This window comes from Argiope bruennichi, chromosome 1, assembly GCF_947563725.1.
Source record: "Argiope bruennichi chromosome 1, qqArgBrue1.1, whole genome shotgun sequence".
In the NCBI taxonomy this organism is placed as follows: domain Eukaryota; kingdom Metazoa; phylum Arthropoda; class Arachnida; order Araneae; family Araneidae; genus Argiope; species Argiope bruennichi.
This window is the reverse complement of record NC_079151.1, coordinates 127,859,071-127,884,072: the sequence shown is the minus strand read 5'-3', so window position 1 is coordinate 127,884,072 and position 25,002 is coordinate 127,859,071. Positions and strand designations below refer to the sequence as shown.

Sequence of the window (25,002 nt, the reverse complement as noted above, 5' to 3'; positions counted from 1 at the left end):
TCCCTTATTTAATTATTTTGTAATCGAAGAATCTTTTTACGGTAAAACTTTGATATCCGTTCCTGTTTAAATCTGTTAAAATAACACTTTATAGCTGTTTGATCATTCAGAACACATATTAATAATCGATGCAGGAGAGATAATGATACGGGGTATTCATTGAACTGATGATGATACCCCTTCTGATTTGCTTTGGAAAAAAGTGATTTGGCGAAATATGTTATGTATCAGAACAAAGATGCACATGTTATATAAAGTACCCACAGTTTTTATATTCTGGTAAATTAATTTTTCTTCTTTCGGTCAAAAAAAAATATATATATATATAAATCTCTTTTAATTTCGAATCAGCAAATATTGATTCGAATCGTTTTATGCAAGAAATGGGAAAAGGAAGAAAATGCATTCAAGAAATATTTTTGAAAATTAATGAAGACCAGGAGAAATTGAGCATGCTTGCATCTCTATGTATGTACGCCCTCATCTTTGTTGGCTGGCATTTCGTGAAAATTTAATTTTGCATAAACAAATATAAGTTAATTTTATAGGGATGGCATTAGCTATTTATCAACTATTATCAGGAACAAGTTTTTGAATCAGTTTTTACAATTTGACTGAAAATTTGTTCAAATTCATTGAAACTTTCTCAATTATTCTCAAATAAATATTTGAGAATCTGAAATAAATGAATATTTAGTGTTAAGTTGTACCTATTGATTTGCATTTTTTCCCTTTCAAATTGAAGAAATATAAAGAAGCTTATCTTGAACTACTAGAAACAAAAACTCAGCGATTCGAAACGCCATAATAATACATCATGCCAAACAAAAGAAATTGACATGTTTGCATCTCTATGTATGTACACTCCCATCTTTGTTTTGGTTGGCATTTCTTGAAAACTGAATTTTACAAAAACAAATATAAGTTAGTTTTATAGAAATGGCATCAGATATTTATCTATTACGATCACGAACGAATTCTTGAATGAATTTTTACAATTTGACTGAAAGTCGTTCAAATCATTAAGTTATTTTCAAATAATTTCGAATGAATATTTAGTGTTTGGCTTTATATATTGGTTTGAATTTTTTTCCCTACAAATTGAAGAAATATAAAGAAGCAAGCAGAGATATTTAACAGTTTATCTTGAACTACTGGAAACAAATACTAAGTGATTCGAAACTCCAAGATAATATACCTTGCCAAACAAATGAAGGCAACCTTACAAACTCAGGAAATTCCTAAGAACCGATTGACTTGTCGCATTTAAATCAAACAAATGAGATATTCGAAGCCCATTTATCAAGCCAAGATGGCTCGGAATTCCTTGCCACAAGTGGAATATTGCAATCTGGCTGTAAATCTCCTCTCGGCGAACTTGGATCGGAACCGAGTGAACATAAAACAAAGCAGCGAACGGTACACTCTTGTCCCAAATGCGATGGGAGATTGAATAAAGAGCGAACCATTCTTGTAATTAATGACAACATTTGAAGGTGGAATCCTTACTCCTGCTCCCGATAATCTCGCAAATGGAACAATAAATGTAATTACCGACGCCCACAACCCCAAACCAGCCGATCCTCTTTGCCAAACGAAGACGAAGAGATCGAAAATTCGGGAAAAGGGGTGCAGGTAGCAGCGTCTTATTTAACGAACTCCAAATCAAAACAAATGCAGACGGATTGTTTTCTTCCGATGGCTCGGCCTAGAACGGTTCTCTGATTCTATTGTAATTTGTAAAATCAAGCCACGAGTTCATTTTCTAAAGTAACTCCTTGTAACGAAAGATCGTCCGTCTTGGACCGAGGCACGTACCTTGTGTGCTTTGCAGTAATTGTTCTAGCTATTTACACGCGCTTTGCCAAGATTTATGCACGAAAAGTAATGAAAGGATTGAGAGGGGGTGAGCAATATGGAATTGGCCGAGGATGGATAGTTTGGTATTAATATCCGCAAGGGTGCGCGGGGGGGGGGGGGGGGTGGTGGTTTTGGAAGAAGTCATTTCTCAAGTTTTGGTTTTGCTTTCTTTGGAAGAGGATATGGGAAAGAGTGCCTGCTCACGTGATTGGGTAATTTTGAAGGATAACTCACAATTACCGAGAGTGAATTGGAACCTCATAGATTCTCAAAAATGCACGTTCGTTTTGTGTTAAAAATGGATCTGACTAGTATAGAATTAAACATTCATAGGAGTGGAATCTCTTAACATATGTAGGAATGCATTTCTATCTGAAGATTGAGATATGAGAATTGGCATTTTAGATAGTATATTTATTTTTATCGAATTTCATACCATGCCTGTTAATCTTTATATCTGTATGGGAGGGTTCCCCATCATCTTAACTATATTTTTTAATATACATAAATTTCTAATCAATTTTGTTGCAAAGTTTTAAGACGAAATTATATTTGTCAATCTTATAGCAAAAAAATTTATATCCTTGTTTTTCAATTATTGCTCTTCAAAATCGACTGACAATGGCTTAATATCAACGATGTGTATCTACTATTCATGACAATAAATGAAGATATTAATGTCTACATAACGGAAGAAGTATTAGTATCTCTTTTATGAATAAGAGTAAGCAAATATCGTTGGGAATAATATTTAGAAACCAGCAAAGGTGTTCTTGTAGAACTTTCTTGCATACTCTCTAATAAAAGTGTTATCTCAGAAAATGTCTTGCATGGCAGTGGCGTAAAATAGTCACGAAATATTAACCATTGGCGTGAATTAAGCATTTTTGCTGCTATCCGTGATCCTTTGCGAGTTTTGTAACGATTCATTCTTGGCTTAATATCCGAAAATCGAATTTCATACGTGCTTTTTCCAGCTTAATGCAATTGAAATTTGATGCAAAATTAAATGCCAAATGGATGCATTGAAATCATTGCATTTTCATGCTTCTGAAATGACAGGCCGACAGGTGGTCAACTTCTTGTTAAATTTGATAGGTGTCCACACTATAGATATTAAATCTGTGTACTAAACTTTATCTACTTGGCTGTTTGCATTTTGTCAGACAGATAGGCTTCCTGCGAACGGAAATTTTGTTCAAAATTTGCTAAACATTTACAAATTTAGTAATTATTTTGTATATCAAATTTCAGCCACCCAGCTCAAAAAGCGTTTTCAGTTATAATATTCACAGACAGATAGACTAATTAACAAATGGACAGACATAATGTCAAAAATGTCTTTTTCGGATTCCAGGGTTTTGAAAGTGCAGATTCGTCAAACTGTTGAGTTCGAATGTTTTGACGACTACAGTACTTGCTCTAAATTTCATATACGAGAAAGTAAAAAGATAGTGAAAATAAATTACCCGGATCATTTGCAGGAATATGCTATTGTGGACTAAAATATGTTCTTTCAAGTATTACGAGATCTTTCGTTGCTATCCTTGGGCTTAAAACACATGGCAGATTTAGACTGGCAATTTTCCTCTACAAACAGCTGCTATAAATGACAGAAAGTGACTATGCTTTAATTTATAAAGGATCAATAAAATGTTTTAACATAATATGATATCTACAAAAGTTTATTTCTTACTTAAATTTTTTTGTACTTTTATTTCTCAGATTCTAGAATGTTAATAATAAAGGCTTTTATAAAATAAGTCAGTCCTCAAGCAGTGTCTAAATATGCATGTTTAACAACAATAAGTTTTGTGGTCTTGTTTTTATCATGTGTTGATGCTTTCATTTGATTCTGATCTTGTGTCTGCGACCAGAAGAAAGTTAGACTGAAAATGCTTTCCGTTTCAGATCCTGTTCCCGCCCTCGAACACTACCAAGTGCTTCTGCAGCGCACGATGCGAATACAAGATTTGGAAATCGAAAACAGACACCTGAGAGAAACTCTTAATGATTACAGTAGGGAATTAAAAAGCGTTCGCAATCAAGGTACATATCTTCCTCTCTATTTTTTTTCCCTTCATTCTCTTCTCCTTTACTTTCTCCTTCCCCATGTTTATGATCTCATGTTCACGTTGTTATTCCCAAACCTTTACTATTGTTTGTCGACGGATATTAAAACCTTCCGCGCTTTTGTGTATGCGTTAGGATGGGTTTAATTCTACAAAATAGGGGTGGAGGAAAGATGAAAGGAGAAGGTGTTTACGTTTAACAATAAAGTGAATTCTGGAAATGTGCACATCCTTCCGTTTCTCAGCCCTTAAAAGAGATAGAATTGTCGAAAAGTGGTCGTCTCATAAAACACTGAAATAAACAGCAGATTAATTTTTTGAAATCAAATATTTAAGCAAAAAATAAAAGGATTCATTTTATTATATTGTATGACACTCCAGGTATCGGAAGAGTAGATCGAGTTAGCTTTAAAATATTTAGGTTGAGGATGTTTTCACAATTAGATTGGACCGCACCTGCATTGCTTTATAGCTATTGAATAGTCAAGCTTAGGATACTTTTAAGATATTTTTTTAAAGGAGCTTAGGGTATTTTTTAAAGTTTTACTAAACGGTATGGCGACTTTTGTTGTTTAAAATAAAGTAAAACTCCCAACTTTCATTCAAATAAGGTTGCTCTCAAGATTTTTTCCCCAAGAATTTATGGATCAGTCGAGATCAGACTAGATCCAGATAGTTGAATGATTTGCAAAATAAAGGATATTTCTGGAAAACAAATTAACAAAATTTTCTTATTTCGCTTTAGCTTAATGATTACAAAAGCAGTATTACAAATAATTATAAAAAAAATATTACAAATAGTGTATTTTATATACTTACATATTGAAATATACCCTTGCTCAACATAATATCCTAAAAGTCTGTTATGTCGTTATCTGTTTATTTGAAATTTTTTTTTCTCCCTCAAAGCGATTCGGATAGTTGGAGTTCTATTGATACTGAAAGGAAAACAATAGTCATATTCAGATGTGGTGTAATAGAATCATATTCAGGATTGTTTAATTTAGCATAATGATGCATTACGTACCTTTTCTTGTATTATTGTTCATTATTTAGATGAGGGAATTTACAACTCTACAATTCAGTGATTCTACAAGAGTAAGTGATGCTTAGGTGATGGTATTGTTTTTTTTTAATCTCCTCATCGTATCAGAGCGCTTATGTATAGCTTCCATATCTCCCCTTAAAACAGAGGTCCATGCATGTGTACTTTCCTCTCTTTTCTTCCCAGTCGCATGTCATTGCAATAGTTTTTACTAAAGAGCTCATTCAACTTGAATATTTTACAAATTAGTTACTGTAAAACACAACTGGAATCATGAGATTTTCTCTTTCAAGTTAAAAGACATTTTTGCTATTTTTTCCCCCTTTCTTTTTACCTTTCCCATACTGTATTGATTCATACCCATGTGACACATTACCATTCTCTCAATTATATTTTTAATATTGATCATTTTTAAGTATTATATGTTCCTAGCACTGTCACGTGATTAAAAAAACAGATAAAAATTTATTTCGTGCATAAAAATTCATTCAGAATGAAAAATAGTATCCGATGGTAACATGTGAAATATTTTGATGTTCAAATATCAATTTTTTTGGAAAGTAAAGTTTTGTGTTTTGAAGATTTTGATCAAGTGGTTAGATTTCATTTATCAACTCTACACTTTAAAATATGGACTTTGCAAATAGTTTTCTATTCAGAAAATATACTGTTTTAAAGAATAATTCCTTAAATAAAAGCAGCATAATATTTCTTAAATGATGCGTAATCTTACTAATTTTCTATATATATAAGAATATATTAGATCTGTTAGGCTAGGTATAAAAATTCATAAAGTTTGTATTTCATTAGTTCTAAAAGTTTAACGTATATAATTTGATTGGTTCCCATAATTGTACTCTCGGACCTCGTATTAATTTAGCGTTCAATCGCTTTCGACTTTTGTAGCTTAAAATTATCGGAAAATCCAAAGTGAAGAGAGGGAAACGTCATTTATTAATATTCCATGATAACATCTTTTAAATATCTTCGTTCCATGGAACATACTTGATTCTCTTATCACTGAATCATCGACTAAATTTCTTTCTGTCTCTCTCTCCATATATATGTATATATAATATTAAAAGTCTAAACAAGCACATGCCGAATAGGAAAGTAGAAAGCAGGAAAGAGAGACCATGAGAAAATATTCTGAACTTATACAGTTTTAGAAAAGAATTTGGCGATTCAGCATTTTGATTCCGTTGGGAAAATAATAGCCACTTAGCTAAGAAGTGAAAATAATTTTTAGAGTGTAGATTAAATAGAAATTATTATACATATATACCTCGGAATTTAACTTAATTTTTATAAAAAATTCGAAAATTCGTCGTTAATAATTTGCTGATAAACAAAAGAATGATTCTATTCAGAGTAACTTCAACTTGTATTCTTTATTTTTATATGCCACTTTGATAAAAGATTCCCAGTAAACCCAAAACAGTCTTTAAATTGCCAGTAATGCGCAGGTACTAACTGAAAATTTCGATTTTAATTCTAAACTCGAATAGGCATTCTCTATCAACCACATTTTTCTTCCAAATCGAATTGCAACTCATAATAAATACATATGGAAAGGCCAGTCTTCCTTGCGTTGCCTCCCCCAATAAGTTCCCACTCATTGAAATCCTGTTGTCCGTTTTTAAGTATAGGTGGTAGATCTCTTTTTGGATTCCAGGCCTTCGCTATTGGCCGGGCATCGTTCGCGTCCGGGCTATTATTGGGATATAAAAACTCAACTGGCTATGTAATTACGGCTACAAGTGTATTGAATCTTCAAGCTAATAGTACCTTTGTAAGAGCCTCCATTACGTCCAGCCTTGTGGGTCATAAGTTCTCTAAAAAGCCATCTTTTCATTCTTATTATTTTTTTCCCAGTGTATGTGCTTTTCCCTCTTCTAGTATTTAGACCCTCCCCGCCAGTCTTTTAAAACCACTGACGCGTTTGGTTCGCACTTAGTTGGAATTGTTGACATTGGATGATGGACCGTGAAATACAGTTTAGAGAAACGGGCACTGAAAGAGTGGTGGAAGTGCCCTTCTTTTGAGCGAAAGTTGGTTGACGCCTTATTGTTGAAGGCTTGTGTGTATATATGAACACCTTTTTTTTTCGTGAGCACTTATTTATTTTCTTTCAGCTCTTTGATTTTGACAGCGTTTTATGTAAGATTATTTTTCCCTCTTTAAATCATAATCATATGAGGCAGATTGAGATGGTTTAAAGAATTTTTATGGATTGAAATGTGTTGTTTCACGATTCCCCCAGTGTTTTGCTTTGTTTGAGAGGCTAGCACTTTTTTAATAAAATTCCTTTCTTCTTAAATAAATAATAATTTGTTTTTTTTTACTGTCTACCATAGATGAAATTGAATTCATAATAGAATGAAATATGTTAAATGAGAGAATTTAAATTTTATCTTGTTTACGATTATGATAAAGGTGTTTTTTCCTCTTGAAGTCCAGACAAATTATGGCATTTCTTATCTTGTCCCACTTAAAATCAAATTGTGTTTTGCGTACCTAACATAGATATAAAAATTAATTTTCACTTGAATTCGGTATAAATTTTATTAGCTGTTTTATGTATTTTAATAATCTAATTTTAAAAAAAAATCCTAATGTGTAGAAGAAATTTCTTTAATTACTTCAATTACTAGAAATTTATTATAGATTTTCTTCGTTTTTACATAATTTTACAACAATAGTTTTCCTTAATAGCTATTACTTTCTAATGCAAAATAGGTGTAAATTCTTCATATTCTAGATATCAAAATTATCTGTGAACATTTCTAATTCATTAAACTTTTTTACTTTCTCGTTACGAACTGTAGAAAATTTATTGCAGTCGTCAAAAAGTTAGAATCCCATATATTAACGCATCTTTACATCTTAGATCTCCCTGAGTTCTAAAAACACGTTTTTAGCGTTATATCTGTCTGTGACAAAGATAACTCATCAACGCTTTGAGACAGACACTAAATTTGTAGATTTCTATCTGATTTTGAACGGAATTTACGACATACACTAAATTTGTATTCTATCTAATTTTGAACGAAATTTTCGACAGACACTAAATTTGTATTCTATCTAATTTTGAACGAAATTTTCGACAGACACTAAATTTGTAGATTTCTATCTAATTTTGAACGAAATTTACTACAGACACTAAATTTGTAAATTTCTATCTAATTTTGAACGAAATTTTCGACAGACACTAAATTTGTAGATTTCTATCTAATTTTGAACGAAATTTACTACAGACACTAAATTTGTAGATTTCTATCTAATTTTGAACGAAATTTACTACAGACACTAAATTTGTAAATTTCTATCTAATTTTGAACGAAATTTTCGACAGACACTAAATTTGTAAATTTCTATCTAATTTTGAACGAAATTTTCGACAGACACTAAATTTGTAGATTTCTATCTAATTTTGAACGAAATTTACTACAGACACTAAATTTGTAAATTTCTATCTAATTTTGAACGAAATTTTCGACAGACACTAAATTTGTAGATTTCTATCTAATTTTGAACGAAATTTACTACAGACACTAAATTTGTAGATTTCTATCTAATTTTGAACGAAATTTTCGACAGACACTAAATTTGTAGATTTCTATCTAATTTTGAACGAAATTTACTACAGACACTAAATTTGTAAATTTCTATCTAATTTTGAACGAAATTTTCGACAGACACTAAATTTGTATTCTATCTAATTTTGAACGAAATTTTCGACAGACACTAAATTTGTAGATTTCTATCTAATTTTGAACGAAATTTACTACAGACACTAAATTTGTAAATTTCTATCTAATTTTGAACGAAATTTTCGACAGACACTAAATTTGTATTCTATCTAATTTTGAACGAAATTTTCGACAGACACTAAATTTGTATTCTATCTAATTTTGAACGAAATTTTCGACAGACACTAAATTTGTAAATTTCTATCTAATTTTGTCAGACTTCTAAAGGAAGTCTATCTATCAGGCTGGTCGAATATAAGTTTGCACGATAACTATAAAATTATGAGAGATAGACAGGTAAAATACGGTGCACAGATTTAACATCTACAGTGAAGACATCTATCAATTTTTGAACCAAACCCAACAAGGGGTTGGCTTTCTGTGGGTCTGTACTTTCAAAAGCACGTAAAAGCAATACCTCAAAAACACAATGATTTAAATACATCAAATTTGTCAAGCGATTTTGTAATGATAGTTGCAATTCTATATCAAATTTTTATTTCAATCAGTTGGAAAGATACGCGTCTAAAATCGCCAAGAATCACACGGTAGATTCAGTAACATTGCTAAATTCATGCCAAACATCAATATTTCGTAACTATAATTCAACAGCGCTATGCAAGCCATTTGCGGCTTTACCCTAAGTCCACAATTTTTTGCGAGGTGAGTGGTATACTACCTTTATTAGTATACGAAAAAGTTTTGGGGAGAGCTCTTCAGCTAGTTTTAAGCCAGATAGTAGTATTTAGCGACAATTACTTTATTGTTATGTGGCTTTATTGACTAAGCATCATGAAATGTTTTGGAGAATGTGTTATTAATATGCAACAATAAAGAATAACAAGATACGCCTCTAAAACCGCCAAGAATCATATGGTAGATTCAGTAACATTGCTAAATTCATGCCAAACATCAATATTTCGTAACTATAATTCAACAATGCTATGCAAGCCATTTGCGGCTTTACCCAAAGTCCAATTTTTGGCGAGATGAGTGGTATATCTTTATTAGTATACGAAAAAGTTTTGGGTAGAGCGCTTCAGCTAGTTTTAAGCCAGATAGTAGTATTTGGCGACAATTACTTTATTGTTATGTGCTTAATAGACTAAGTTTCATGAAATGTTTTGGAGAATGTGTTATTAATATGCAAGAATAAAGAATAACAAGCATTTCCTGAAGTATAAAGAGACAATAATAGGACATATATTTATATTTTAAGTGTACTGTAACATTTTATGGCCATGCAATAAACTATTAATAAGAACTAAAAAATTGATGCAACTTTACAGCGCTTTCATTTCTCACAAATTGTTTCATTTTGTTACTATTTGTGGCACCACCACCACCTACGAATCGCTCGTGAATGATCCATACAGGTGCTCTCACACTTTTATGTGTATATTACAGCACGCTATGCCTCCTTAAATGCATCGTAGCGGATTGGAATTGCACAGCTGATGACTTACAGGCATTCTCTATCGTTCGAAAACTGCCCAAAACAATTTTAAGGGAATAAGAGAAATGAAAAACCATAAACACAGATTAGAAAAGGATAAAACTATTTCGAAAAAAAGCCTAGGTTTTGGGAGGTGGGTGCAGCTAAAAACCCGCTTCAATATAAATTCAAACCCGCACATAATAGCTTTATTTCTGCATCATAATGAGCGCATAAATTGCAGATAACGATTCCATGCGAAAAGGTGATCACGATAAATGAATTTATTACCGTCCTTAAAAAGGATCATTTCTACAATTTTACGTAAAAGAAAAACTTTCTTGTTAACGATCTGGGCAATGCCGGCAATTTGAAAGTTAAAAAAAAGAAAGAGGAAAAATAAGAAATATTTTGGTGGGAAAAAAAAATGCCGATGTTATATAATACCCCACCTTTCCCACTTAGAAAAAATACCTTTTTATTGGAACGACTCGCCAGAGTTTTTGCTTCATAGAAACCCATTCCAAAAACTCGGAGCAATCGTTCGCCACCACCACCACCGAAGAACTCTGGCCCACCTCCACTCCCTATCGTCTGCGATGTGTTAAAATCGACTTTAAGAGCCTCGGCTTCAATTGGGCGAGACTTTTCGCAAGTTTTCTGCTGTTGCCTTTTCGCTCTTTCCTTGCTTATTGTTGTGAGACAATAAAATTACGACATTCATTCGGCGACGTTATTCGGAGGGGGGCTGCCCATTAAAACGGAGCATCACGCCGAGAAAAGGGGCATTAAAACTTAACACCTAACTTAGTATTAGCATTTTTCACACCCGGGGATGTCCCATCCCCCTGCCACCCCAGCAGAACGTATACTTTATCGGTGAGAACTGCTTTCATTGCATTAAAATAATTGTCATAAATATGCCTCTCTCAGGCGGCCAGCCGTATATATAAAACTATCCAATCAATAAGGGGGGTGGCAGTATGCGGAAGGGGGGGACGGAGTGGGAATCCATTACTTCTTACTGAAGTGATTGGTGCGTGGAATTAGAAAAGGGGGTAAGCACCACTTGAGGCTTTTGTGAAAGGGGAGGAGGGGTTCATTCGGAATTGCACAAATATATATATAAATGTATATATGGAAAAGCATATATCGTGCAGATGAAGGAGAGAGTGTAGTCGCATGCAGATGAGGTCCAATACGGCTGAAGGCAGGGGGGGGGACTCTTATTTCTCGTTACGATATTTTAATGTTATTCTTCTAATATTTATAGCGGTAATTTCTGCGTAATGAGAGGCAGTTAAAGCCGCCGAAAACCGTCCGTGAGCCCGCATTCACGGCTATCTTAATCATTAGGCCTAATGCCGCATTAAAATCTCACTCTCACTGTTTTCACGTCCCTTCTATCCGAAGGGGGAAGGTTTTCGAGAAGAAATAAAATTCAATCATGAGTTTTCTTGTAAATGGCTCGTAGCCAAGCTGGGGGATTTTCCTTGGATTCGGATCCACTGTTTTCTCTCTCTATTAACTACCTTCGCTGTTTTTCCGTTTTCAGCCGTTTAATCGGCAATAGAGGGGGAGGGGGAGTTGAGGATAGGTTGAAATCTTAAAATTCTGTTATTGGAGATGGTTTGGGTGGAGGAGGGGTGACTTCAAGAAGTTTTGAGGAAGCTTTAAGGCGGATATTAGAGGTAATCGAAAATGGATCGTTTTGGAATTGAAGAGAGAACATTTCTGGAATGAATGGACGTAACGGGTCTGGGTTCCGGAACCAATGCCAGTTAAAAAATGCTATGAACGAAAATTGAAATTGGCTGACGGAATATCTGATAGAAATATGAACTTTAGAATCATACAGTGGTAATCCTTTTGCTTTGGGAAAATAAAGAATTTTATTGTTGAATTTTCTTTTTAAATATTTTTGTTCCAATAAAACTTTTTATTGCTAAATGCGATAAGAATGGTTTGATGTTATAGTTTAATTGCAATATCATTTTATAGGCAAAAAATACATTTCTGTCTTCTGTAAAAAAGTTTTATTAAAAGAACCTCTGAAGGCATAAAATTTTATTACCAAATATTTCTAGAAGATAAAAATTCAAGTAAATATTTTATGTAAAATGACTGGAAATAACTTATACGATTAAAAAATATCAAACATAAAAAATAGAGATTGATATTTAATATTTTGTTTGCTTGTATTTTTTTATTAGTGGATGTTTATGTGAGAAAAATTAATCTTTTATTAATGTGGAAGATAATTCATCACAATACTTTTTTTTCTTCACTAATGAGATTTATTCATCGAATCTTTTTATATTTCTTAAAAATAAGTAATAAATATTCAGAGCGTTTCTAAGATATATAAAGGATAATCACGTGTAAGAACTAATTTTAAGCACACTTTAGATTGAAAGAATCATTTTATTTCTACTTATATGAAATTGCTGACCAATTTTTACAATTTAGAAGCAATCAACTAATTATCGCTTTGGAGAACTTTAATTGATTACTTTTTAAAAACTATTTGAAATCAAATCACTTTTCCACCGTTATTCTATTGATCACATCAAACATTGTTGTGAATCATTCCAATATTTTATCTTTAACTGGGCAAATTTCTTCGAAGAAACACTGTATACTAATTCATCACGATTTCATGGATAAGTAAGGTTTTTTTAAGTGTCTCAAATGAATAATGGAACAGTGGGAATACAAAATAATGATAAATAAATGCGAGCAGTTTTATTACAATGATTCGAAAAACCTTAGTAAATCGGCACATTGTGATAATGAGCAAGTTTGAATGGCTCAATAATCGGTAATCAAAATGTGGGATTGCTCTTATCAACTTTCGCCAGCGCCATCGGTCATAAAGTTTCAGCAAGAGGCAGTAAAAGCTTGATAAAAATTAGTGTAATGACAGCTTTCTTTAAACGCGTTGTTACACAGTCTTTTCTTGACAAAGTGGAGGTGAATGAACTGTTACCTCTGGCGCGTGTGTCAGGTTCCTGGAAAGAACTTTTAAATGGATAAATATGTCTCCGGGAAGCATTTAGGACTTCCTGTAATGAGGCTTTTATTTAAAGCAAACAGAAACAATTTGTTAAACAGTATAAGATGATATTGAGAAGAATGCCAGTGTCATTCCATGAAGAAAATTTCGTGAAGATGTGTTGGTAAAGAACCGTTTTCCGAAATTGCTATCTTTGCAAATCCAATGAAAATTTGTTTCTTGATTTTATATTTATTCAGCAATCCAGAGACGACTATAAAATTTCCAACCAGTGACCTTTTCCTAGCGAATAGATATAGAGATATGGACAATGAATATTTATTTATAAGGAGATGTTGATGGCGTACGAAAATGAATTTTAATTAAAACTAAATTATAAGACTATAAATACATTTGTTAAGGAATGGTAGCGAATCTGAAAAACTGGTTCTGTTGAAAGTTTTCGCTACCAACAAAATTATTTTTCACAATTTAAGAACCCCTGCATTTCTACTTAATAAATTATTATTTAATTATTTAATAAATTATTAATAATAAATGCTTCTATTTAATAAATTTAATTGATTTATTATGTTACTTGAATAAACAGAATTTAATTTTTTTGATTAATTATTTTATAATCTTGTCAATCGTTTTATCATTAATATTGTTCCAGCTTTCTATTTATTGAACATTTGTACAATATTGAATGCAGCGATCATCTGATATATAAACATTTTTTAAAAATAAATACTCAAACTTAAAAAAAAATTATTACTTTAGGAATACATTCTATGAATTCGAAATTTTCATAACATTTGGTTCATATTATTACCAATATCTGACTGTTGAGGGTCCTTCTTCTCTCCATACCTCACCCCCTTAATTTTCTAATATTGAGAAGCCTTTGTTACAATTTGAATCCTTTTTTTTATAAGTTATTGCATGAAACAATCAGCACAGGTCTTTCAAAACGAACCACACCCACCGCATACAAAATAAAAGGGTTGGTACCCAGTGCTTGGATTACTATAACCAATAAATACCCCAAATGGATCTGAAATCTGAGAAATTTAATCACAATGAAATCATTGGGAAATTACTTAAAATTAATAAAGAAAATGAAATTAATATGCGTGTAAAATAATGTACCATTTAAATATATTTTGATTTATTGTTGTAGAATGGTTTTTTGTTCTTGAGAAAGCTGCTCTAAAAGTGCGCATTGTATTCGATTCAAAATGTTTTCTGATTTGAGAACGGAACATCAGAAAGATTGCCAAAGCTGGAAAAAACCCTTCGAAATAAGCAAAAATCGAAAATACAGACGTAAATCTGATTTCCATTCGGATTTAGTTATTTTTCTGGTAGCGATTTCTGGGAAACAGACAGATGGGGTAGGGGATAGGAGCGAGCGAACAACAGGTATCGGTATTCGGAGTAAATATGTAAGCTGTCCATAAATCTTTGCCCATTATTGTCGCGTTTTTATCGGCCAAAAAAGCAAGTGCGAGGTGCCAAAGACAAAGGCAGGAAATCGCCCCCATTTGAATACGATCGGAGAATTCATGAATGCTTAATGCGATGTTCGAAATCGTCTCATTGGATGTTTTTTTGATTGCCACCGCTGAATTGTGGGGATAGAGTTTCTCATTGTTGAGAGCGAATCTTATATAGGCCAGTGGAACTGCTGCCGCAAGACAATAGGGACACCCTGTTGCCCAATTTATGGCCAAATGCCGTATCTCGTGGCTGTTCGAATTTTACGCCTGATAGATTTTGGATTTCTTCGGCTGTCTTGTTATCCGAACGAAAGTGAAAGACGACAAAATGATTCTCGGGATTGGACTAGTGGGAGGGAACCGATCATGGTTTTCTCGGAAGATTATAATCTCAGATTGGCAGCTTCGCTTGAACCGCCGTACTAGCTTTTGCATTTGTTCACAAATTGTTTTACAGATAATGTTGCTTTTGTTGCATCATTTGATTTTTTTTTCTGTTCCATATTGACGTGGACTGTGACGGCCAGTTATCTCAGAAAAAAAAAAAAGCGGAAAATATTTCTGAAATGAAATATATTTTTGTGATAAAATAAACGAATAAGCATACCATTTCAAATTTTATTTGTCCAGCATTGTTAAATCGAAGCTAGAATGTCAAACTGCATGCATTTGATCTGAATTGGATAAACAAAATTTGATATCTATTAATCCGATTATATTAAAAGAAATTTATGTAAATATGTTAACAAATATATTTTGCTAGTCTTTTTCCTCTTTCATTTTCTGTTCTCAATAACTCAAATATAAATTAATTTTATTTTCCTATAAAAATAAAAATGTATCTTTAACAGAATATTTCTGATCTGTATTAAAGAAATAAAGACCAAATTAAGCAATATGTATCAAGTCGGAAATGTTTTTTCACAAAATAATGAAAGAAAAAAGACCAAAAGTATTAATTTAAGTAGAAAAAAAATAGAAGTGCAACTTATTTGGCAAATTCCATCTTTTAATATTTTTTCCAAACGATCTATTTGCAATTTAACAAAAATAGCAAACACCTCACTTTAAACTTCTGTGCACTTCATTTTACTAGTTCTTCAAGTGATTTTGCACCACTTGTAAAAATTTTTGAAAAATACATTCAGTTGACCTAATCCTAACATGTAATCTTCATAGTATACTTCTTTTTTAAAAACAAAACAAGTGTAGTAGATATAAATTTTTCACTCTCTTTCCGTAAAAGCAAAATAAATATTAGCACCCTAAACAATTTCGGATCTATGAGAAGAGTAAGCAAATATGCTAGCACATTTTATATACTCTTCCCTTTCACGTAAGTTTATCAGATTTTGTTTATATACTTGTGGCAACAGTAAAATATTTAGAAATAATTTCATTTTTATTTTAATATGATTATCTGATAAACTAAATATTAATACTTGCAGGAAATACAGTCGATTCTCAGTTTAAAGATGTTTGTCATAATAGATATTCATTCATGATATAAAATGAGGGGGAGGGGGAGGCTGAAACCTACATATTTATTTTATTAATTTTCACACATCCTTAAATGTAAAAAAAAAAAAAAATCTATAACCTCCTTTGTACAGATTTATTAAAAAGAATTCAATTTTCATAACAGTATTTGAACCTTTTAAAAAGTAAAACGCGTCATCTCTAGCATTTTCTTGAAACTGTGATCTGCCAATCGTATTATATTAATTGCTGTTAATATTTCTTCATTTTCATCTTTATCACTCACTCTAGAGTCCTCGCTAAATTATGTAGCCCTTAGCGATATGCCTTTCTTCGTTTGATATTCAACAGTCATAAGATTTTCACCAACGTGGACGAAATTAGACGGCTAGTTTTTTGTTGTTGTTGTCGTTGTCACCATAGCCAGATTTATCAATACTGCGCCAATCATATGGTTGGTAATACAAATCTGGCTGAAGTACTAAAAATTATCAAAAGACTATTAGACGAAGTTAATTTTTTTCCAAAGCCTGTAAAAGTGAGCAATGAAAAAATTCATTCAAATTAAATACAACTAATTTCTTTCAAAAAGATAGGAAATATTTGAGCAGGAGTATTTCCCCACTAAGTCATAAAAGTTTGAGGATGATCCCAATTGTTCTAATAGTTGATGATCAAGAAATGAGAATTCAGTTAAAATGACATTCAGTGGCAAGTGGGAATTCCGATAAATAAAAATTAGACAGCTATATACTTTTTTCAGTAATTCCCATGTCTTTCAATTGCTGCCATATTTTACAACAGCCGATTTGGTTGATTTTGATGGTATTCGACGGATAAAAAGTGATAACACATTGCAAAAACACGCACACACTGAAAATGTCCAGGAAAAAAATTCGTTATATGGAAATTATCTTTTATTAGGTAAATAGCAGGTTAATGCCGTTCAAACTCTTTTCTATAGAAAATTTTAGGAATAGGAAAGAATTCTGTAATATATTACCTACTCTTATCAGTCTTATACCCAGTCTGACTGCCATTGTGCAGGATGCATCGTTTTCACATTCTTGTGAAATAATGTTTATTATAAAAGCCATAAAATACCAAAATCTTTCATATGAATTTTTAGGAAATTTTAACAAATCTACCACTATGTCTATGATTTCTAAGCATTATTGCAAATCTACAACTCCTATTAAGCTTGTTCATTTTCGTATCACGGTTGCTATTCAAAGAATTTTTTAGTTATTTCTTCACAGTACAAGTTAAACTGCTGCCAAAGTGTATGCAAGTGCATTAAAATCTCTTGCATGACAAATTATTTTTACTTTTGAACTTAGTATCCCATGAGATTACTGGAAGTATTTTGAGCTTTGGTGCATTTCCAAGGATGATATTTTCTTTTCTTTTTTATTTTGTTCCTTTTTTTTTCTCTTTATTTTCTTTTCTTCCTTTCTTTTCTTTTTCTTCCTTCTTTTTAATCTCGTTAGACGCGTTATAATGGTGACTTTTGAGTTTGTTTCAAAGTTACCATAAATTAACACTGTTTATTTTCGGAACTTGTCATTCTCTTTTGTTTCACTTGACGGCTGTTGAGTTTGGATGTGTCTGTTAAGTGAAGTAGTTTTGACATAATTATGTGTGAACCAAAGTACCTGTGTTTATTTTAAATCGTGCAATGCAAGGCTTTCCTTTTCGAAATTTTGGGTATTTGTGTAGCGGTAGGAAACAAAGTGATGAAATGCATTTTTACTTTGTTCGAGATGTTTATTTTTCTAATGTTCTATAAATTATATGACTTGCATAATTTTTTACTTCAGTAATCGTTAATGAATTAATAAGAAAATTTTCTTTTATATACTTACATTAAATAACAAGGCGACTTCGAAAAAGTATGAAATAAGTAATAAATTGTAAAATGTAATACTTTGTGAGTATTATCTATTTATCTTCTGTTGGCGATCTCCTGTTTTGTTGAGAATATTGGTTACGTTCAGTTGTATTTGAATATTTTATGCATGACTTGATTTTTATGATTCCCTCAAAAAAGTAATTTTAAGCATCAATTTGTAATATATATTAAAGCCATTTTTAATAATTAGACAAGTTAGATTTATTGTGCGCGTAAACTTCCTTAATGGAATCAAATCCCATGACATCATATAGTGCCATTAAAATTTTGTGTTTGAATAATTTGTTTCAAACTGCACGTTGTCTTTTGCGGTAATATTATTTCGTTTCTGATTCTTCATATAAACTATACAGATAATTAGGGGTATCTTTTCCCCCTCTTAGTAATATAAATGGTCCTTTTTCCTTAGAAATAACAATAGAATAAAATAATGCGACTAAATATTGAAACAGTGAAAAGTGGTTGTAACAATAAAAACTATAGTAAAAATTATTTGAATTTATTTTTTTTAAGGTTGTCAAAATTCAGGAAAAAAACTTCGTGGCAACTAAAATTGATATTACTCAGATATATATATATATATTTTATTTATTTAACTTTAAAATAATGTGAGACACTTGATGACAATGATATTAACAATCGATGTCAATGATATTGACTTGATAACAATGACTTGTGAAATGATATACAAATATGCATAAAGACACACATTTTTCTTTATTATTAGTATAGATAATAATGAAGATTATTAGAAATCACTCAGTTAATATTATATGATCTTATAATGCTACTCTCTTTTTCAATACTGCTTATAATTATGCAATTATATCTCCTTTCCTGATTTTCAGTTATAACTTTTTCTGCTCTCTAAATTAAATGAGTTGGAGTCGAGAAAGCTAGGAAGCCATAATTTATATATATAACAATTAAAAGTGCATATAAATTCATATTGCTTCAATGTGATTTTATTTGATCGTGGCCGATGTATTGCTGCTCTGCATCTATGGTTGATGATTTTCTATCTTGCTATTTACTTTCATTTCAGTTACTTGTATGTAAGAACAGCAATAAACTTTTATTGAAATTTTAAGAAAACAGACTTTTTAATTTTTATTTTTTATTTTTCTGATATCTGTGTTATTAGATCGACTATAAAATTTTAATTAATAATTCAGTCTGTATGAAACAAATAAATTTAAATATCTTGACTTAGATTATGTTTTTAATATAAAAACTATAGCAATGCACAAAAATAAATGGCATGCAATACATTGGAAAAGTTTGTTTGCTATAGAAAGGTGAATGTGTATTAAAATATTATATAATGAACCTATCGTATTAATTCGTTTCTTTTAACCTCTCAAAATGGTAACTTTTTCTCAATCTCCCTCCTTCTGGTTAGGATGAGCCTGAATCTGTTAAATGCATGTCACAAGTGTCTAATCTTATGTGAATTTTCATTCACGTAAAGCATCACATTATCAAACTAAATCATTCACATTATCATATCAAAATGAAAAGATAAATACTATTAAATCTTCATTTATCAAGACTTTAGTGATGTTAATTACCTCTAACCTGTTCTTTCAAAAGAAGGAAGCAAAGAGTGTTCGAAATGCATATAAAAAATAAACCCACTGGCATGAAATTTGATTTGTATGTTTCTATCAGTCGCATTAAAAATATGGTAGGATTAAACCTTCGATAATGAATTTTTTTTAGGATGATAATTTTTCCTAAGACATGTAAGGTGGTTTATTTAAAACGGTAAAGTGCTGCAAAGAAAAATAATTTCTAATTCACCCTCTTCTAGATGCTGAAAATTTCTAAAAATGTGAGACGTCTTCTAATGCGCCCAACAAAGAGAGGAAGATATAAAATATAGTAAAATATGTAATAAACGAAGCAAAATCTCTATATTATTAATTTTTAATTATTTTATCAGAATTTGAATACTATTAAATAAATAAAATAATAACATTAAGAAGCATTATATAATTCATAAAACATGTTCCGCTCGCAATTTCACACCAGGTTTTAATAAAGATTGGTCAAAGCCAAGTACTAAGGATTATAGATTTAAATAATATATAATACTCTACTTCGCGCGTAATAGTTGAAACATTGTGCATAGATTTAATTTACTTGAAAAAATCTTTTTTGGGGAAAAAAAGGATAAGAAAAGGAACAGCTGTCTGTCTGGTGCGAATGGTCTATTCTGGGAATAAAAGCTAAATTCTTATGAAATGATGTACATTTTTTTTCTGTATGATGTTTTTTTTTTTTCCAAATGGAAAATACAAATCATATTGGATGTGTAGACTACATTGAAAAATAAAACCACACTTTTTTATATAGATTCTCCAAGTATTTGTGGGTCCTCAGACAGCGGAGGAGGGAAAAAAAATGGGCATTAGGCGAGCCATTGTTCGACGTTCGATTATCAACAAGTGGTCGCTGCCATAAATTGCAGGCTCCTGATCTGAAAACCGTGCGGTTCGATCTTAAGTTCCCGTTACATCATCATCCTGGATGTAACGTGATGTAATCATTACCCACAAATACTTGGAGAATCTTAATGTCAACGAAAGAAATTGAAAAAAAGAGAAAGGAGGAATCGTTATTCAACTTCTTTCATTTGGGCAATCGTGAACTGCGGGTTTGGTTGCGGTACATCCCAGTCAATATACCGTCACTAGCTAATGACATTTAATGATGGCGCCTATGTCATCAGCAGAAACGACGCCAGCCAAGAAAGAAAGCAAGAGATCCGAGTATTGTGTCGTCCTTGCCTTGCCTGTAAGCAGAACGCCTCGTTCATCTTTCCTTGCCTTGATAGGACTTTTGGAACGCCAGAGATGCTTCGACTGTTATTTAGTAATCGACCGTATCGGAGGTCTGATGGGGTGGGCTGGAAAAATATAATCGCCATCGTGTAAGAGCTATTTTTGAGGCATTGTTGATGAAATGAAAGTGACCAGAGGTTTGGCATTCATCCTCACTAAAACTGGCGTCGAACACGACTTGGCATGGGATTTAAAAGGTCGTGCGTCTTAGAAATAACTTGTTGAAAACACGGATATCGACAAGCTGGGAACATTGAAATGGTGCTCTGTACTTGATGTGGTTAATTTTTTTTTCGTTTCCTTTACATTTTGAAGAATATTAATAGTGTAATCATATGTTTATAAGAACAGATAAACTATTAACACTCTTCAAAATTTGTCAAAAAATTTTGTTGTTTGTAATTGGTTGTAATTCTTAAGTGGAAGTTATTGTCAAAATAATTGTACATAGCTCTTGAAACATTTTTTACATATGTGTGCGTTGGAAAACTGTAGCTCTGCTACTTTTTATATATCTAACTGTTTTTTACTTCAGGATCTTTATTTTATAAGCCTTTTCTCAAATACTCACTTAAAAGATACTCTGTTATACTTTTAAAAATAAAAATACGCTTTAAAAATAATGATAAATGTTTGTTATTTATCATGGTATAATTATATTTTTTTATTCAAGTATTATTAAGAAAGTTTTGAAGGATAATAATCAGTGATTTTTAATGTGTTATTTTATGATATAGTCATCATATTAATTTGATAATGTTTGTTGGCTTGTATACTATTTGTAAATTTCATCATTCTAAAACTGTACGAATGCTTTATAAGAAATGTCGTTAAACCTATAGTGATCAAATTTTTGATACAATAGATTCTCAATAAGAAAATTTTCAAAATTTTAATTAAATTTTTAGCTAAAAATTTATTAAAATTAAAAATTTTTTGAATATATTTAATAATTTTTTATTTTTTTTTACTACTGAATCTATTTGCACCCTCATTAAGATGGTTTAAATACATTTCATCTTAGTGAAATTTTTTTTAAGGATAATTACTATAATATTTATTTTTGCTAAAGATGAGACTCTTATTTTATGAATTAGAGGATTTTACTTAGTTTTGTTAAAAATTATGAAGGCGAACTCTTTTTTTAAATCGCAATTCAGATTCAAGGTTTCCTAAAAATACTTTGTAAAGAAGCTAGTGGTTTTTTTTTATGCGCAGTGCTATAATAATATAAAGTAATTCAATGCTATGAAAAATGTAATCGCAAAATATGCTTCAGTGTTATTAAGATAATTTCACTTAAATAGTTCATAATATGAGGCTCAAAAACATTCAATTGTGTTTCAGTTCATAATGCATGTGCAAATTGGTAGACCTTATCAAATATTGAAAAAAATCCGGAAGTTGTAGATAAAATTATTTGTTTCAGAATTTGATTAATCCCATGACAGGATAAAAAAAGAGAGAATCTAAAAATAAGTGCTTTATTTCATTCGAAACTAGCATGTTCTACTGTTAGACTTATCGAATCATAACTGTTTGATTATTAACTTCACTTTTCGTCAAATTTATGCAGCTATTTGGTTTTATATATCTGATTTTAGAACTTGATTCATTCGCTTTTATTACTTTGATCATTTATTGCTCTAGACTTTTCAAGTTGCATGTGTTATGGCATCACATTAGATATCACATAGGAAGAAAATAGATACTTCTAGAAAGGGAAAAAAAAAAGCTGTTACTAAAGGGGAAAAAACAAATGTATTCCAAAAAATCTATAGAATTAAACGTGATCCAAAAGCTATAGTGCATATTTTATAGGTGGTAAATATTATTTTTCCTTTAACACCCGAAGCCTACGCATGCTCTTTGCATACATAAAACCTACGCATGACCAACCAAAAAATTCTATAACCTTCGTTTCCTTCCCTGTAACTCGAAAAGAAGTGATTTAAAAGCAGTAAAAATTGCCTTTGTTATTTAATTTCTTCGACTTACTTATATTCATTACGATTCGATGCCAAAGTTGCAAAGCGGGCGACCCATTACCAAACTCTGGCCGCAACAGGATCTTCCAGACACCAATGCTCATTAGTTTCCGATTTCTCCCTGCCTTTCGTGTTATAAGCACTCTTTTCTTCTGCATAGAAAAAAAAGAGGAAAAAATAGGGGGTCTCTGTTTTCTAAAACGTCGTTTCTCTTCTTTTTCTGGTCCTTTTATAGGTACCTTCTATCACGAATTTCGCGTAAAGTATCGCTTCACCTGGTGGCAAGAAAAAACAGTCTTTTTGGAAGTCCAGTCGCCTTTTCATTTCTTTCTGTAAGCGATTATTAACAATTATTTGCAACACAGGTGTAAAAGAGAATTGAATTCCGGATCTTGCCCAAATTTATGATTTAAGCATGGAGGGAAAGGGGGCCGTAATGAAACAAATTGGAAGGAAATTTAGAGACCTAAGAGAGTTGTTTTGTGATAATAGAAGTAAATCATTGAATATTTTTAATAAACTAATAGGTTTCTTTTCCGAATTCAGCCTGGTTTCAGTAAACTGTCACCTTACCTTGGGTTATTTAATTTTACATTATTAAAACGATAAAACGCAATGAATGTAATGAAGTTTTACAATCTTATTCTAAGCCACAAAGAGACTGAGCTTAATAGAGTTGTAAAAAGATGCCGAAACTGAATCAAGTCTGATTATATCTATTGTTTCATTACATCATGTTTGATCCAAATAAAATATTATGTGTTCCGAATTATAATTTAAAATTTAATTGTGTCACGACTGTTTAAAATAATGCATTTTAAAAATCTTTTGTTTCTTTTAAAAAATAAATTTGCATGACATTGATCAAGAATTAATTGAAGAAATTGTTTTTTATTTTATTCATTGTATATCAATATTTCATTTTTTCTGTAATTTTTTTATTTAGGTATTGAAAATAACAAGAGGTATAAAAAGATTTCTAGAACATATTTTGTTATTCAGACATTTTAGTACTTCAGTAATTTCAAAATAAATGCATTTACTTTGAGTTCGGACTACTGTATATAACCAGATATTTGATTTACAATTTTAATGGAGTCTTCTCTTTCTCTCTACGAGAATTATTTGAAATTTTAGTTGGAATAACTTTTGGCAAAAATAATTTTTAAAAATCAAGATTAATCAAATAATTTTTTTTAAATAAAATGAAATTTTCCATAACATTTATCAGAATTTACTTTCTTTCTCTAGATTAGCTATTCTGTTGACCGACTTCTTAATATTGCCATTGACTAGAGAAGGCAATTCTGGCATCATCATCTTGTTTAGAGATTATTTTTAAGAGAAATTTTGATTGGTTAGATAAATATAAAAACAATAAAAGAAACTTGAAATAATCACTAATTTTTTTTATTACCAGCATTTTGTCCCTCCTAAAGAAATTGACAAACCTTTATTTATTTTGAACTCAACATAATTTATTTTCACTGATTAAAAGCACAGTTTAAAATAGTAAAAAAGACTACCAAATTAGCCTCGTGTTTACATCTTGGATATTAGTATATTCAAAATTTTATTCAAATTTTTAATTAAAAATCTTTTTCTTCGGTAAATCCGAAACATATTTAAGTGTAAAAACCATTTTATCCTTCTTTTGAATTCGAAAAATAAACTTTTCAGTGATGCCAATTCTTTCTCTAATTTTAACATTAACGTTTAAGTAAATATTTTTAGATGTATTTTGCCACAATCATTTTCATTATTTTATTTATTTCGTTTCGATTAGTTATTTTTGTTTCGTTTAATTATTTCGTTTATCTCGAGTTTTGACAATATTAGTAGTAACGTTATGTGCACGTTGCCACTGCTGTGTAGTTAACCTTTTAATTGTTTAGTCGTTTTATTAACTAATTAAATTAAGAATCCATTGAGTACTTGAAGTGTTTGTCAATTATCTGTAATTTTTATATCGAATTGTAAAGTCTCTGAATGATTTAATTGCCGCCTATAAGTTTCAGTGAACGCAGACTGAAAAATCAGGTCTCATGCTTGTATTAGTATGATGAGATGTTTTGAATTAAAGATTGAACTCTCTTTTATTTATTTATTTATTTTT

The 25,002-nt window shown here is 31.1% G+C and overlaps 1 protein-coding gene across 3 annotated transcripts in view; it reads left to right on the top strand.

Annotated features, from left to right (window-relative positions):
• Positions 1 to 25,002, top strand: part of LOC129977480 (homeobox protein cut-like 1) — an 826,328-nt gene that overhangs the window by 702,434 nt on the left and 98,892 nt on the right. For all 3 annotated transcript variants that reach the window (XM_056090683.1, XM_056090600.1, XM_056090770.1), the window contains one exon: positions 3,772 to 3,909. In XM_056090683.1, coding sequence (XP_055946658.1) covers positions 3,772 to 3,909 — 138 coding nt within the window. The remainder of the gene's footprint in view (positions 1 to 3,771; positions 3,910 to 25,002) is intronic.